This window comes from Urocitellus parryii, chromosome 3 (assembly GCF_045843805.1).
Source record: "Urocitellus parryii isolate mUroPar1 chromosome 3, mUroPar1.hap1, whole genome shotgun sequence".
Classification (NCBI taxonomy): Eukaryota; Metazoa; Chordata; class Mammalia; order Rodentia; family Sciuridae; genus Urocitellus; species Urocitellus parryii.
The window spans coordinates 71,901,649-71,919,431 of NC_135533.1; the positions used below are offsets into that span (position 1 = coordinate 71,901,649).

The 17,783-nt window shown below is 34.5% G+C and overlaps 1 protein-coding gene across 1 annotated transcript in view; it reads left to right on the plus strand.

Annotated features, from left to right (window-relative positions):
- The window catches only part of Znf277 (zinc finger protein 277), a 123,505-nt gene that overhangs the window by 69,828 nt on the left and 35,894 nt on the right, over positions 1 to 17,783 (plus strand). Inside the window, exons 3-4 of the mRNA XM_026408250.2 lie at positions 3,505 to 3,593; positions 3,892 to 3,974. Of these exons, the coding sequence (XP_026264035.1) occupies positions 3,505 to 3,593; positions 3,892 to 3,974 (172 nt within the window). The remainder of the gene's footprint in view (positions 1 to 3,504; positions 3,594 to 3,891; positions 3,975 to 17,783) is intronic.

Below are 17,783 nucleotides of genomic sequence, written 5' to 3' on the forward strand. Positions count from 1 at the left end.
TATATGTGATCCTTCTCTTCAGAGATCATGGAGACAGTATCAAAACGTGGAAATCCTTAGAGACGGAGACCCATTGACTGTTGGAATTAGGTCATTGTTACCTCTGTAATAGCTTTACTTTTCACTTGTCCCTAGTCAAGTAGTTCTAAATCAACAGCCACACACAGCTGGCATCAGCTTTTTGTCCTTAGGCCTGAAGTTAGGTGCAGTTTATGCTGAACACCACTACTGTCTAGTATGCTTTTGGGAAAGAGAAGTTTCCTTTTGCCTTCAGACTTCATGTCTCTAGTTCTGTTTCTCTCTTGTCAAAAAGTATTATACAGAACTTCCTTGTCTTCTGAAGGAAAAAACTAATAATTTCATTACAACTATACGGGCTTTTTCCCACCCTGTCTTCCCTTTTCTGCAGTTCTTATGCAGATTGATCTCCATGTGCCACAAGAGGCACTGTTCTCCAGAAGACCAAGTTTGACTTTGGAGTCAAAACAAGTTCATATCCCAAAGTTCATATCCCAATTCTTACATTCTAATTGTGACCTTAGACAGACAAAGACTCAGCAAATGGTGGCTTCCATTCCAATTATCATTGTTGTCTTCACATGACATCATTATTTTACTCTTTTGTCTCCCTAGCCACTTCTGTGAGCTTTCTCACTATTTATTAAACTATATTTTTCTCAGTAGATGTTTGCTGCAATGTTCCATATATATATATATATATATATATATAGGTTCTTTCATTCTTGCCCAGGCTGGTCTCAAACTCATGAACTCAAGTGATCCTCTCACCTCAGCCTCCACCTCCCAAGTAGCTTGGACTATAGGTGCATACCACCATGCCCACTTTCTCATTTTTTTTCCTTTTGTTGAGGGTGAAATATTTTTTGTTTTAGGCACCATTATTCCCCTGAGATAAACATAAATCCTTCACTACTATATTTTTTTCTCTTAATAATAAATATCACATGTTAAACATTCAGGATTTTGGATACTGCTTAACTTGTTTTATTTAGTTGCCAACAACTGATATTGCAAATGAGTAATGTGAGCTTTGGGAAAATGAAATACCTTAAATTTAGGTTCATATCCCTGAATGCAAAGTCCCTGTTCCTTTCATACCATATTAATACATCAACTATGAAGTTTTGACCACTTTCTTCACTTAAAAAGCAAGCTGCTTCTAGATGAATATCTGTGCAGACAGAATAGAAATGGTATTGATATTTCATTAATAAATAAATCAATGATAATTCAAAGGGCAGTTTGATCTCTAGGATCCACCACATTCTTATTGGTCATCTGCCTCACACTTTCCTAGGTCTATATATTCAAGGAGTGACTGCTGCCTCCTATAATTGGCTATAGACTCAAAATGGAACTACTGTTTTATAGGGCTGACCATTATTGTCAGTTTCATTTAGAGGACGTCACACAGATAGTGACACTGGAGGCTGATGTATCTTTCTTTGGTATATTCTAATGGTGACCATAAGGGAACTCTAGAGAGAATGTTGTCCTCTATCTCAGCACCTGGTCTACCATATATGAATTTGATTGGTCATTAAAGTAGATATCTGCATATTTCAATTTGGAAGAACAATGTAACATCTCTAATATAGGTTCTACTATGTTCATTTATCCCTGTCAACCCTTTGTAATAAAAGATACGCCGAGAAGAAAATAAGTAAAGGTCAAGGAATGTCATTATTATTCTCTTAAGCCTTTTCTTTCTCCTTTTTTGCTTCTCATGGGAGAAAAGAACTAAAGTAGCTGTGTAGAATACTGAGAAATGAAAGGTGCTGAAGCTGGCATAGGAAATAATGTTAAGAGCTTCTGATAGATAAATTTGCCTTTTTGTCTGTTCTGAGACTGCTATTATGGAAGCCAATGAGAACTACAGAGCAACAGTGCATCATTTATAGTATTTGTGGTTTCAGGCTGAGCTGGAGCCTAAGATCAGCATTTTTTTTTATCTCTTAGGATGAAGCTCAGTACTGTTCCATATGGGAAGATTTCTCCTCTTACTTATCCATCAGGGTTAATAATGTGGTTTTATGTGAGAAGAAAGAAGTAAAATATGGATCTATTCTTATACATTAGTCATTCATTTCTTTCCTTTTATAATTAAATACTTATTTACATTTTATGTCAGCTTATATCTTGATTCTCTCTTTTTCTCAGACCTTTCTCCAGCATGATTTTTTTTTCTAATATAGTAATGCCTTATCTCTAGAGAACCATGGAATTGTAGAAGTAATGTTAAGAAAAAGGGAGGAAAGAATAAAAATGAGAAACAAATATGTCAAGTAGGAGGCTACTTAGAAAACTTAGCAAGAATCTTCAAATACTCTCATACTACTTTAAAACATTTGTTGTGGGCCTACTATATGAAAAACACTGGTAGGTATATATGAAGCCATTTTTAAATGTCCAAATTCCTATTGTTTCTATGTACTGTTTTTTACACCATTAAAACTATTTCAGGGGTTGGGGTTCTGGCTCACCAGTTGAGTACTCACCTAGCACATGCAAGGCCCTGGGTTCGATCCTTAGCACCACATAAAAATAAATAAATAAAGGTACTGTGTCCAACTACAACTAAAAAATAAATATTAAAAAGAAACGATTTCAAGACCACATATCTTTTACTGGTCTTTGGTTCTTTGGTTTAAGTTACTGTTTTTATCCATCATTGCATAATCTGATAAATCATCAACTATAGAGTCAACCCTTACCAACTCCTTTCTCCCCAAGAAGACCACATTCTCTTATTGGTACCATTTGGCAAATAAAATTGCAATTGCCAGTATATATATATTGTTAAGTAAATGAAAAGAAACATAGCTTGTTGAATCCTGTCATCTTATTACCTCTTTCATCAGATATATAGGTCTGTGAGTTATGAGTTGCATTTAAATTCAACCTGTATACTGCTTCTAAATCTGCTCATTAGATATAAGAATTGTAAGCTCAGCTATTTTTCCAAAGGCTAAATTTGACTTCTTTCAAACATGATGTGGACATATGGAATTTTTCTCTTGTTATATAGATTTTGAACGTAGACTGATTTTTCATTTTATTATTCTTATGACCTCTGTTCTTTTATAAGATAAACACTCAACTTTCTATTTATTGCAGAATGTGTCAGAAGCCTATTTATTTGTTGCATTTTAAATACATATAAACTCATGTATTATTTTAGAAAACTTCATTATCATGTTAAAGTAACTCAGTTTAACTGTCCTATATATCTGTTTATTGAATTTAGGGATAAAGTTTAATCATGTTTATGCTTTTACAGGGTAATTTCATTTCATTAAGTATTTATTTCATATTTCTACAATGCTTCACTGCTTTTGTGTTCACAAATTTTCTAGCAGTATTCAGTTAGAATTTTATTTGTTGCTTTGGGATAAAATGAAATGTTCTTATATAATCCTATTATTCTACGAAAGTAGCATATTGAGTCTTCTCACCAACCCTTTTTTAAATTATTATTCTAAGGTACATTTTATATTGGAAGAAAAGGTTCACTGAACAGCCCATCACAGATTTTTGTAGTGTTATAAGAATCAATTCCACAGCTCCACTTGGTAAGTATACATCTTGGTACCATATTTTCGCTGCATTCCAAAAATTTTAAAGGAATAATCTTACTATCTCAAATTACAATTGCTCTCCCTTTTATGATGACTGAAGTTAAATTGCTGTGTTTATTTTGCCTAAATTGGAATAAAGCTAAAACAGATTCTGTACTAGATCCTACTGTATGTGCACCCAGGCATGCACAGTCATACACATGTATGCAAACATTTTTAAAGAAATAAATTCTTCTAGAAAAAAAACTTGGAAATATCTATTTTCTCATTTACTTTCCTTATCTCTCAACAGAAGAACAAGACAATTATTTTTTGTTGTGTGATGTTTTGCCAGAAGATAGAATTCTTAGAGAAGAGCTTCAGAAGCAGAGACTGGTAAGAATTGTTTTAAAGGGCAAATAGTGTATTAGAAATATATACAAAATCATTTTTATTATTGTTCATTTTTTCTACTTTTTATTATGGAAACTCAAACTACTCAAAAGAGGAGACCTATACATGAAAGTCTTAACAGAGAAAAAATACATATACACCTGACTAAAAATGTAAGCATTTCATGTTAAAAATATAGAGAGAATTTTTGGCTTTGTTTGCTTCCTGGATTATCTCTAAAATAACAGATCTTGCATGTTTTAGTGTAATTTTAGCTGCCTGACACATGCTAGGGTTCAGTAGTCGTGGAAAAATGCCCTCAGCTAAAATTGAATTGAATTGATTAACCTTTTTTTCTCCTTTGCACTAGAATGTGCTCCACACTGGCATTTCTTTTATTCTTTCATATGAATTAAGCAAATGATTTAAAAATCTAACATAGTAGCTGTTCTCACTTTCATCCTTAATCATAAGCAAGCTAATTTGAAAACCTCAGTATCTTTAATCTTTAAAAAAGGTAACAATTCACTCAAGGTATGAAATTTTTCATTTTAATAAGTTAACCATAAATTAATTTTAAGTTATTAATTTTGTTTAAAAGTACTCAGTTTTCTGTTATTTTTATTTAATCTTCAGATTGACTTACTCTTCTTTATCAGTCTGTTATAAATCTTCTTGTATTCTAGACTTGGCTAGGAACATTATGAAAAGAAGTTTGATTTAAATGTTTGTGCTATAAACCCAGGAGACCTAGAAGGAAAATAAATCCCATAATATCATAGACATATAATTTGAAAAAGTCCCTTGAAGCACATTTTATTTTATAAGCAGCCCAAATGATTATTTCTCCCGGTAAAGGAGATATGATATTACGGGGCTTTGGCTTACATGCAAGAAAAATTGTGCTTTCCCTGTATGATAAATCCAGTGAAGAGAAAGGACTTGCTGAGTTTCTCTTATCACCCTATTATGATATCTTATGCGAACTACAAAACAATGGTGACTGTACTGTCACATTTTATTAATTTTGTTTGTTCTCACTTTTATGATTTTTAATACCCATGAGTTTTCTCACTTAAGCTCATTTCATGATCTTAGTAATTCCAAGGATTTCTTTGTAAGAACTCACACTCTACTACTTAAACTGTTGCTGTTCTTCAGCATGCAGAATCTTTACTATGTCTGTAAATAGTCTTGGGTCCTTAGAGATGTCTACAAAATTTGGATAATCTTGTTTACTTACTTTATAATCTGACAGCATAATAGGTTTGATGAAAGTGAGCATTATAGCAGTTGAAAGAACAAAATATGAATGAAAATGTAATCAATTCATACATTCTCATTGAATTCCTTCTTGATGATTATACAAAGAAGTAGAAGGCATAGTTTATATTGCAAGACTGTACAATCTGTTAGAGAAGAAAGCCAAATATGTATTCTTGGTAACAGAGATAATAGAATATCTTGTAGAGCTTGTGAAGATAAAGTGAAAACAATGCATGTAATAGACTTAGAATAATACCTGGCACATAGAAAGCATTCAATAAATATTAGATTATAATAAAAAATAATAATAATGTGTCTTGGAATTTGGAGAGTTGGAGAATTGAAGAAAAGTGAGAAAAAGCATACAGATTTGAATGTTCCAGGTATATTTGGGGAAAATGAATAAAGCTACTCTTACTGAACTAGAAAAAATTTTATGGGGAGGAGTATGAGACAGACTTAAAGAGGTAATCTTGAGTTTAAATTGCAGAAACTCTTTTAGTGCCAGGAAAGTTGACTTTGTAGTAATCAAGACCCACTGATGTGTCCTTATTGCCTATCAGAGTGACATGAAGAAAAGATAGTAAATGTAGCTATGTAAAAAATCCATATAAAGCTGTCAAATTTTAGGAAAAAGCATATACCAACTTGGAGACATGAAGCTAACATTTACTTAGTGCTAGTCATAGTCCATGCCTTGCATTAGGTCTTTGCTTCATAATAGTCCTCTGCAGTAGCTATTAAATGCCATTCTATTGATGATAAAACTGTGTCCAAAGATTGGCTGGCCTAGGACCACTTAGTGTATAAGAAGGAGAGCTGTCTTTAAAACAAATGTGTCTGTTCCTGCCCTTTTTTGGCCATGCCATGCCAGGCTAGTATTTATTTAGTCATCTTCTTGCATGCCTTGTAGATTCACTGTGTCCTGGGTGCTTATGGTCTGACAGGTCTGCACAGGGAAAGAGAGGATTCAGGCCTGAATTGGAGATTGGGAAAGCAAAGGAGCTAACAGTGGCCTGCCAGTGACTTGCCAAGCAGCAGGAAAATGGACTGAATTTGCAGCCAGTCTATTTTATATTATGTAGTGTAGAAGCATGAGGGTGGTTTGGGTAATCCTTCTTTTGGAGTTATCAGTGACTACAGGATCTTTCTCTTTTATGTATATAAGGAACTCTACAAATCAGTAATAAAAAGAAGTCTAAATGGTCAAATGAGACAACATTCTACGAAATCACAATTTATTTTTTTCTTCTGTCAAGTTAACAAGATTTGAAAATAATACTAAATGATTGCAAAAATGTTAAGAAATAAGCACTTCTTCAGCTGCTATTAAGAATGTAAACTGGACTGGGGTTGTGGCTCAGCAATAGAGCACTCACCTCACACATGTGAGACCCTGGGTTCTATCCTCAGAACCACATAAAAATAAATAAACAAAATAAAGGTATTGTGTCCATGTATAACTAAAAAATATTTTTAAAAAAGAATGCAAACTGGCATATCATTCCTGAAAGGTATTTTTTATCATATATTGGAATTCTTTTTTGTTTGTTTGTTTTTATTAGAAAGTGGATACTGGAAGTCCTGAAGATGTTTATGTCCATGGTCCATATTCTCTAACAATTTATCCCAGGAGAATCACACACCCAGAGATTTATAAAGCCACTTGCTTTATCATAGCTTGATTATTTTCCCTTATGTTGCTATTAATCAGAATTTTAGTTTAGCTTCTGGGATATGTAACTTAAACCAACCAGATTGTTTTATTGTTGCTATATGGACATATAATCTGGTCTATATTTGAGTAAACTCAACTCAACATCAACAGGATAATAACTCAAGTCTATGAGGGAAAATCTTCAAACTAGAGTTTATCTATGCCATTTACTCTCCTGAACTGCCTCAATGATTACTTGTACACAAATCATTTTTTAATATTTATTCTCTAAATTGAAACTCTTAAGTAAAGCATTTACTTTAAGTACTATTGCATGGTTTGCTTTTAATTAAAAAATAACCTTCTAACCTCTTTGAGAACAGGAACTAGTCTTTAAACATCCTTCCAAGGCCTTCGCTATACTCCTAAATTCTTGTTGGTATTTTTCCCAGAACCTCTTGTTTAAAAAAAAGAAAAAAAATCCCTGTTTCAGTAAGAGTGGCTAGAGATAAAGAGTCCAAATGATTCACTGAAAGTTGCAGTGGCAGATTTAAGGTCAGAATGATATTTCTTTTTCCACTTTTGTTGAGACCTCACCAACTTCTTAGCATTTGTAAGATTTGTGTATGTTCCCAGTTTTCTTTTTTGAAAAGTTTGATTTCCACTTGATGCTTTCTTAAAGTTTTTTTTAACTATATTCTGAAAGGAACCACTAAATTAGGAAAAATTTTTGAGGATTTGAATAATTTGTACACCTTCTTCCCTTAGCTTCCTTCTTAAAAACTTGTCCTTGATATTTGTGCAATAGTCTTATTTCTCATCTGTCTAGTTTAATTACATACAATGGTTCTTTTATCCATTTTTTTCTTAAATATTTAAATGCTTCCCAATGACTTATCTCCCATTCATAACAACCATTGCTATGCTGATGGCTTAAATTCTGGTGCTTGTGAAGAATAGGCAATCAGAGCATATATCTTGATTAAGTCCACATAGAGCTTTCATCTTGGCTCACTTCTGAACCCCAAGTCTAAATTTCTTTATTTTAAACTTTTCAATATGAATTTCTAGCCAGCACTTATATTTAATAAGCCTAGGCACTGAACTTTCTTTTTTCCTGTAGAAAAAATTGTTGTTTACCTGTTCTCCTTTACTTACATAGTAATACCACCATTCTCCTAGTCATTTGGTTTGGAAATTTCTAGAATCATCTTTAACTCATTCCTTTTTCTCACCTCTACACATAAGTCATATGTAAAGTCCTATCAGTTCCACCCAAGTCCCATATCCATATCCTTTGCAATCCTGGCACCTTTTATTTTCCTGTCTGTCTGTCTGTCTCTCTCTCTCTCTCTCTCTCTCTCTCTCTCTCTCTCTCTCTCTCTCTTAAGTTGTTGATAAACCTTTATTTTTTTTTATTTGCATTGCTGAGAATTGAACCCAGTGCTTCACACATGTCAGGCAAGTGCACTACCACTGAGCCACAGCCCCAGCTCCTTTGTCTCTTCACTCACTTTCTCAATTAGCTGACATGGCCTGCAGAATGTAACATTAAAAATAAATAGGAGATCAGTTTATTTCCTTCTTCAAAAACTTATAGTATTCTTTATCATTCACATATTCTTAAGCTTTCCCAGGCTCAAGCTGCATTTCCAGTGCCTTCGTCCTTCCTTCTTTCAACTGTACAGTGTTCAGTTCATTTATAATTCAACATATATTTATTTTACACCAGACATTGTTCATGCTATTGATATAACCGAGGATGAAAGAAACAATGGTCCCTGCCCTTGTGGATTTTGTACTCTAGTGAAAATAATACTTGTCTCACATTTACTCTTGTGTATTAAGTGCTTTAAGGACTTTGCCTCATCAACCAATAATGCCAGCACTCTCTCTTCCTGGGTAGATACATGTCTTAAGGCACAATGTCAAATGTCACATTTTTAAAAGAAACGTTTCCCTGATGCCACCTGTCAGAATTAATATCTTTTTCAAAGCTCTAATACCACACAATTTTATTTGGCTTTTCAATTACAGTTAGTTGTTTAAAAACTTGCCTTCTTTACTGAATTAATGTTTCTTAAGGATTAGGACTGTCATATTCACTTTTGTATCTTCTCTGAGTCTTTCTCATGAAGTATTAACTTAAATTTAATCCTGAACTATTGGCTTGGGATTTCTATGTATAGTCAGATCTCTCTGATTTTAAAGAAAGATATAAAATAGCAAAGGCAGACATCCTTAATCGCTGGGTTACATTTTTCACCTAAGAATTAAAAAAAAATAATAACTTCTTTTTCCACCTGCCTACAGAAGAAAACAGGGCATTCATAAGCTTTCAGTAGGAAGATATAACTTAACTAAATTGGGAAAAGGGAAAACATCTATGTAACTGTATAGAAGAGGAGAAATGTATTTAAATCACTATTGTAAATGTCAGCTTCAGTCAACATTCATGAAAACTATAAACATTTTATGAAAATTTTAACCTATATGGCAATTTGATCCTCTGGGGTGAAACTTTTTTGAAAATTTTTAATTCTATTTCATATGTCTCACCTCCCCCTGCCCACAATAAAGCAACAACAAAATGAAATTACCTGTCTCCCACTGAAAAGATTTTTCTTTCTCATGCCACTTTTCTTTATTGATTTTAGAGACTTTTTGTAAAGAATCAAATTATTGTGTATAGATCACCTCAAAGTAAAATATCAATTTACAATTATACCTTTTTATATAATTTCTAACTTTCTAACATAAGTTCTAATACTGCAACTAGAATAAATGTTCCCCAAACATATTTCCCATTGAATATAACATTGTCATTAGTGCTCCAACAGAGATCATTAGTTTAAATGACCATTTAGTGATTTTAAACTTAAGATTAACTGATGTTTTCATTGAGAAACAAATATAAACACAACCTGAAAAATTATTAATCTGAACCCTAAAATTTACCACTTTGCACTTTCTCAACAGTACCTTAAAATTTACATGACATTTTGTATATACATTGACTGTGAAATCAATAAGGCAGTTGGAGAAACAAAGTCAAAGATATTAAGAGAAAAGTACGCAGTCACATTTACATACTATAGACAGGAAAGCAACTCCCATTTTTCAAACCAAAGCACCGTTCTCTTTCTGATTATACCAGGATTCTTTTTCAAATTTGGTCTTCCTTCCTAAGCAAATGTGACATTTTGTAAACTGACATTTGTTAAAATTAAAAATTGCTAAATAGGACATAAATAAAAAAATAATGTTTTGTATTTTTTAAATAAAATCTGATTTCTTCTTTTCTTAGTCAATAGTAGGTAGGACTTTCTTATTCCCCTAGACCTAAGCTTCTTTTATCTTCTTTTAAAACTTGAAGATAGTATGTTTTCAGAGTTTCCTCTGTCTTTAGAGAGCCATAATACTTACTATACCTGACCCTGAGTTTATGCAGGAAAATACTTTCTCTGTCAGGTAGTAATACAATGGGACATGCCATCTTTAGTTGAAAAGATGGATATTTGTGCAGTCTTTCATAGCCACCAATTCATTTTTTTAACCTCTTCTTGCTAAGCTAGATTATATTCTATCTTTAATAAAAATTAAAAACTGGATTTTCATGTGATTCAGTTCAGTTTTCTTTTCATTCTATATTTCCACCCTTCTTTTTTCATTGTGATGATATAAATGGTTAAATTTGTGTCATTGTTTTTCTGTCTTGGAGATATATATATATATATATTTTCTGTCTGTTCTGTCTCTTCCTTACTCTTTAAAGCTACCCCAGTAAGACTCAAAGTAGAAGAAAATACTGTCTTTCCATCCTTTGTAGGAAGCAGATGGTTATTGCCTTTATCACTGCAGAAAGGGTGGGAGGTACTGATGTCTTTCAAGAAGGTGAGATATTAGTCAGATCAGATCTCATGGATTTGGAGAAGTATAATCACCCAGTTAAGATATCTCTTCGTAGCCGGTGGGCATATATCTCAGTGATAGAGCACTTGCCCAGCACGTGTGAGACCCTAGATTCATTCCCTTGCACCCCAAAGGAAGAAGAAGGGAGGGGGGAGAAATTTCTCTCTGGATATTTTGTTTTACTATCTTTAGTCATTTATTCATGAGCAGTCTTTTCTTATTAATTTATTAAGATCCTTGATACAGTGACAATGTTAACTTTCTCATAAACTGCTGAAAAAAGAGGGATTTTATCAATTGTTTTTTTAAGAAAGTATTATGCCATTGATGATCCTTATTTTGGTACAGTTATTCCTGTCTCTCTGTGTATTTTGTTTATTAAGAACATTTTGTGAGTATGTTGCTAACAAATTCAAGTTCTCAGGTTATCAAATTCAAGGAAATATATCAGTTTTTTCCTTTTAAGTATTAAAAGTGCTGTTTAGCATCTTTTAATACTTTAAAGTGAATTCTTTTGCAAGGGAATGATAAATTTTTACTTAATTCCTGGTCAGAGGGCTGAATTATTTAAGTTGCAGGTAGTTCCACTTTGAAGCCCAGGCTCGGGATGTGGCTCAAGTAGTAACGTGCTCGCCTGGCATGCGTGAGGCACTGGGTTCAATCCTCAGCGCCACATAAAAGAAAACAAAGATATTGTGTCCACCTAAAACTAAAAAATAAATATTAAAGAAAAAAAAAGAAAGTAGTTGAAGCTGGATATCAATATCTATACAAAATTTATTCTTGTTTCTATTTTACTTTGTTAACCAAACTTGTCCCTTAATCCTTAAACTAGTGGAAATTTACTGAGCTTTTTATATTTTGATTCCAGACATTGAATGTTACATCAGATAGAATAAAGGGTATGATAGGGAAAATAAGCTTTTATGGTAACACTGAGTATGATTAAAATGAAAATACCATCTTACTGTCAAAAGAAAAAAGAAATGGCAGAAAGAACAAGAGGAGATGGTATTATTAGCCTGCCTCGGTTTGAGACAATTTGAAGACTGTTTCAATAATTTATATAATGTTCTGTTATTCAAATCATAACTCTAGTAATCAAAATTTTCCAATACTTTCAAATTTATTTAGTATAGAAATCCAGACTCTCTACCAAGGTCTCAGGAACTGGTATGGTATATGACTCTGTGATCTGCTTTCTCACCTACTCTCCTCTTGAGCTTCAGCCACACTGGCATGTCTCTGTTCCTCAGACACACAGAGCTCTTGCCTTTGTACTTCCTTTTGCTCTGCTTGAATGCTGTTGTCCAGAATCTCATGGCTTTTCTCAAAGGGAAGGGAAGAGATTTTGGAGAAGGTGATATCTGAGGTGAGTCTCTAAAATGATAACTGCAGGCAAACAAATAATTTGGAAGTGGTCAAAGAAGGTGAAGACATTTAGAGTGATTCAAAAGGTTAACGGAAATGATTTAGGGGAAAGATTTGGATTCTGTGAATAATTAACTTTAGCTACAATGTTGAAGTACTTGAAAATTATATCAACTGTTGATTAGAAACATTTTTGTCAGTAGGTGAGAAAGATTTAAATCTATTTTGAATTCAAGATTATGACCAAATAGAAGTCATAAGTTGTAATGCCCTGATACTAAACTTCTCAACCTTTGGAAATTTTTTTGCTGAATAAATAGTGTTTTAGGGTATCCCAATCAGTGTTTTCACCTAAATGTTATTTTAAGTTCGCTGATTCCTTTGTGTACTGGGGGATAAAAAATGGAGAATGGACTGCAAACAGACATCTCTGGCCCCTGTTTCACCAGTGGTAGCTGAAGTGCCACTCTCCATGCAGGGAAGGCAAACTCTGAATGTCTGAGCAAAGGCTCATCTGCATTCCATGTATGAGAGGCTTTGCCATTTGGCATGAAGCCTGGGTTCTGGCATTGTAAGTCAGTCACTTCAGAAGAAAGCTAGTACTTTGTGATTCATTTGTATCAATAGTACAGATGTTTTTCTGCATCTGATTAACGAAATTTTAAATTTCTGTTACTTTCTAAATTCCCATTATGTTGAACATCCATTTTGTTTTCTATCATGAACTCTTATTGACGGCTAAATCTTGAGAAAATCCTAAACTCTAAACTGTTGCAGAATTGATCCTTCTTCAAGGCTTTTCCTCCTCTGACATTCCCCAATGCTCATGTTTTTTATCCCATTTCTTGAGAGGCTTTTTTATAATCCCAGCATGTAAACAAAATGTAAATGCACTTTGGACTTTTACTATTCCCTAGACATATTAGGGGAACACAGTGACCAAGAAGTGCTGCTGTAGGTCTCATCTGCCCTTTGTTCCAACTGTCATTCCATCAGCTTGTGGCCACATGTACCTTGCCTTTTAAAAGAGCAGGCCTTCATGGTCAGACATTTTAAATATTTAATTCTTTAATATTTGCATCCTTTAAACCAAATATTTGTTTATAGCTTTTTTGAATATTCTGAGAAAAGTACATCATAGTACATGCTTGACAAACAAGCTACAGTTTCTTCAGCCTCTTTACATCCTGTTCTTATACCACAGAATACTACTGCATATTAGATACCTTCTAGGGAAAGCACTCAAGAGTAATATATTACCTCTCAGCATTCTTGCCCCCCACCCCCAGTAGTAGCACACCTCTGCTCTGTATCAGTGCAGGTTTTTTGTCTTCTCCCAGCAACCAATAGCTTGGCTTTGTATGCTGAAATGGTCCCAGGAAGCCAGCTGGATTTTGTGCCTATTCACCATTAAAGGGTTCTTGTTCATATCTCTTTGCTGTTCCCCAAGTCTTTACCTGAAAACTTGGAGGAAACCTGTAGAAAAATTGAGCCTTGTGTTTATAACCTCCAGGAATTCAACCTTTTAGAGTTCTTTAATTTCAGATATTTTTCTTCCTCTTCTTCCCATGCTCTGCCAAACGTGAAATAGTTCATACATCCCTGTCTTTCCTCAGAGACTCTTACCACCTTTTGAAATTGTTTGTCTGGTTGCCTTGTGACTTCTGTTCTTTGGACTCAAAATAAGTTGTGATTTTTCCCCCATTATCCTGTACTTTCTTCTTTTGGGATTTTCTTCTTCCTAACCAGAAATGGGGTGCCTTCTCCCCCTGCTTTGTTTTAATTAGTATCTTAGTGATTAAGCACTACTTTGGTTAAGATGGATGTTTGCCCTCCTTTCGTAGAGTTCAAAAAGACACACACACACACACACACACACACACACACACACTCATTTGTTTAAATGAGGACTAGCTTAAGAGACAATTGACCCTACCAATTTGTTGTCTTAGGTAAATTCCAAAACGTGGTGGTAGTGGTGTTATTTAATCTTGACTTCATAACTGATTTATCTATGAAAATCTTATCAATAAATTGCTACATTTAGTTACCTCCTACATTCTGCCAGAAGTTTGACTTTAGAGTACTGTATGTGCTAGCAAAGTATGTCATTCATTGCCTCATATTCTTTGGAAAGTATTCTGACACCCACCCAATCAGGAAGGCATCTGGTAACACCTTACTTAAAATTTAATACTTTTTAAAAAATTGTGACCATGAAATGTGAAGCACAACTTTGAAAGCCAGTAGTTGCTATTGGGAGGGTGGGGTGAGGATTAGAAATTATTTTTTAATGAACTCTTTGGTCTGCTATATGGCTAGTCTCTAGACATTTTTGAGTAAGAATTAAATTATTTTCCATTCACATTCCAGTTTGCCTTTGGGAATTAGAAGAGGAAATTTCTTTACTCATCTATGTTGGTCAACTTTCCCATACTATAACAAAGCCTGAGATAATCAACTTATTAAGAGAAAGGTTTACTTTGTTTATGGTTTCTAAGGTTCTACTATATAATCAGTTAGACCCATTGCTTTTAGGCTTACAGCAAAGTAGCAGATCATGACTAGAGTGCATGGCAAAGCAAAACCACTCACATAACAGCTAGGAAGCAAAAGAGAGGAAGAAGAGACTAAGATCCCATAGTTCCCCTTCAAGGGCACACCAATAACCTAAAAATAACCTAAAAACCTCCTAGTAGGCTCTACTTCTTGAAGTTTCTACCAATAACCAATAACCTAAAAACCTCCTAGTAGGCTCTACTTCTTGAAGTTTCTACCAACCCCCAATAATGCCAAACTGTAACCAAGCCTTTAACACATGGACCTTTGAAAAATATTACAGATCCAAACTATAGCTTTGCCTTCTGTAGATTCATGCCTGAGATCCCTAAAGCAAAAGCCACATTACCAAGAGAAAAGCATATATATTTATTTGATGAAAGTTCCACTTGAAACAAGAACCTTTATAAGGAACTGGAGACCCAAATAAACAAGGAAACCTGTGTGTTTTATTATTAAATCTGAAGAAGAAATGTGTAGGTGTAGAGTAGTATTAGACAAAGGGGATATGATCTGGTGTTAAAAAGCTAGGGGGCACATAGCAAGGCCTGTTTGTTCAGAGTCTTCTCACTGTCCCTTGGTCTTCAGAGATAAGGATGTTCCTTTCCTCCAGAAATAGGAAGGACACCTCTCAAAGAAGGTTTTATGATCTGCTTCAGGAAAGGAGGGTGAGGGTGAACTTCCTACCTCTACTGTTTTCTCAGAGGCCAAGGAGCTATATGTTGATATAGCACCATCCAAACCCCATCAAAGATTGTGAAGTTTTTCCAAGACAGTCAACCCAAATACTTGCTGATGATCTTCTGACGTCTCTGACCCTGTATCCATGGGAGGGCTCAGAAATATAGCATTTTAAAGTACCTAAGTGAAGAAAAGATGAAGCCAAGATTAGGACTATAGGGATGAAGGGAAATTTCCCCACTGCCCTCTGAATTTATTCCACTGTTCACCGGAATAAACTGACTTTCAATTAACTAGAAGAAAAAGCATGTAAATTTATTAGTATGCAAAAAGGGGAAAATCTCATATTGATAACCTGTTTATCCAACATGACTCAGAAATTTAAAATACCCCTTTTTCTACAGGAGGGGAAAAATGAGGAATGTAGACAATTTTTAGGAGAGTAGTAAGTGATTTGGGGGGAACTCAAATGAAGTAGAAGAACACACAGTGGCCTGAGACAAAGTCCATTGGTACTGCAGAATATCCAATGGATTGTAAATGATTCTCTGAAGCCAAAACAGAGGACATTGGTATGTGATAAAAATTTGTCCATATGTGGATGGGCTGGGGATGTGGCTCAAGCGGTAGTGTGCTCGCCTGGCATGCGTGCGGCCCGGGTTCGATCCTCAGCACCACATACAAAAAAAAAAAAAAAAAAACCAAAGATGTTATGTCCACCAAAAACTAAAAAATAAATATTAAAAAATTCTCTCTCTCTCTCTCTCTCTCTCTCTCTCTCTCTCTCTCTCTCTCTCTCAAAAAAAAAAAAAAATTGTCCATATGTGGAAAGACTTCAGTCTTTCTTCTGTGATAGGAGCTCAGGGAAGGAGCCAGAGGTAAATGTTTCTTCTTTGGCAGTTCTGGAGTTTAGCCAAATAAATCAACTTTGCAGAAAGCCTCTCCCTGCATTTGAAATAGAGAAAATAAGATAAGGTTATAGACATCTTGATTCTGAACCTGCTTTGAAGGCATTTTAATTTTCTTTTAGATCTCATTGCTCAGCATGCAAAAAAAAAATGCCATATTTGGAGAACATTGTTTTCTGAGTCCCCAGTCATAACCAACCATTATTTACCAAAACCATGTTTAGAGAAGAAAGCTTGAGAAAGTTTGTTTTTCTAGGTATCCTGAAACTGTCAGCATCCAATCAAAAGAGAGCAAATATTTGTAATGCATCATGACAACTCTTAAACCTTTGTACTATTTTACTGTTTTGAGATGTGCTTTGGTATAAGGGTTAACTTATTTGAAGAACCAATGTGAAAAACAACCCTATGTTTGGTCTGTTTATACTAGTACATCATCCACTATATTACATAGTGTACTGTTCTCACATACTTACAGTGACTTCTAACACGAGCTACTAAGAGGTCAGACTTCATAGGTTAAGGGCACAATCCTCTATAAGACTGTCCTTACTTCAGATACCAACTATAAGGTGAGGGATCCCCTGGCCACCTTCACCTGTGACCAGCCCACTGTAAATTCATCGATTCTCATTACTCCCTCAGGTTTAATAATTTGCTATCATGCTTCCCAGAACTCAGGAGAACACTGCCTTTATGACTCTCGTGTTAATCTATGATAGGAGAAGAGGTCTCTGGAAAGGATCCGAATTTAGCTAAGGGCCAGCAAGGTCCTTGGCTTTCGAGACAGAAAAGAATTTCAGCACATATCAGACAAAGGCTTAGACACGAGTTTATTTAGGAAAGCAGATACATATTGAAGGGAGAAAGTGGGCCATCTTGAGAGTGAGAGATGCATTTTGATGGTTCCTGGCTCCTTTTATAAAGAAAACTTGATGAGGGGTGGGTATGGAAAGGTATATAAGAATGATATCACTTCTGGTGGATGGCAAGACAATTTTCTGTGGTCTGGTCATTCTCAGGGTCCTTAGGCTGATGTAGTTTCCATTATCTGATCAATAGAAAGTCCTCTAAATTACAGGTTTCTAAAATATAGAATCTCTCTTTGCCTAATCTACTTATTGAGGGTTTAATTAACAGTGCACAAGGGAGATTTTCAGATCTCCCAAGAATTTGGGAGTGTCGGGTCTGAGAGACTGACTTAGGGAATGACAGGCCTAGAAAAATACACAGAACTTCTAAAACAATATTTATTGCTTGTCTTTCCTTATGTTGCCTCTCTACCTATTTTTTTTTTAATTTCTTCTTTCCTATCTTCAGTTATAGCAGTGGAATACAAATCAAAACAAGCCAAAGAAAAACACATAGAACAAAATGTGGGAATTTCCCCAATTCAGAGTTTTCATTGTCCCTAGGCTCGTGTTATTCTGCCAGCACATTAATATGTGATAGTACTAA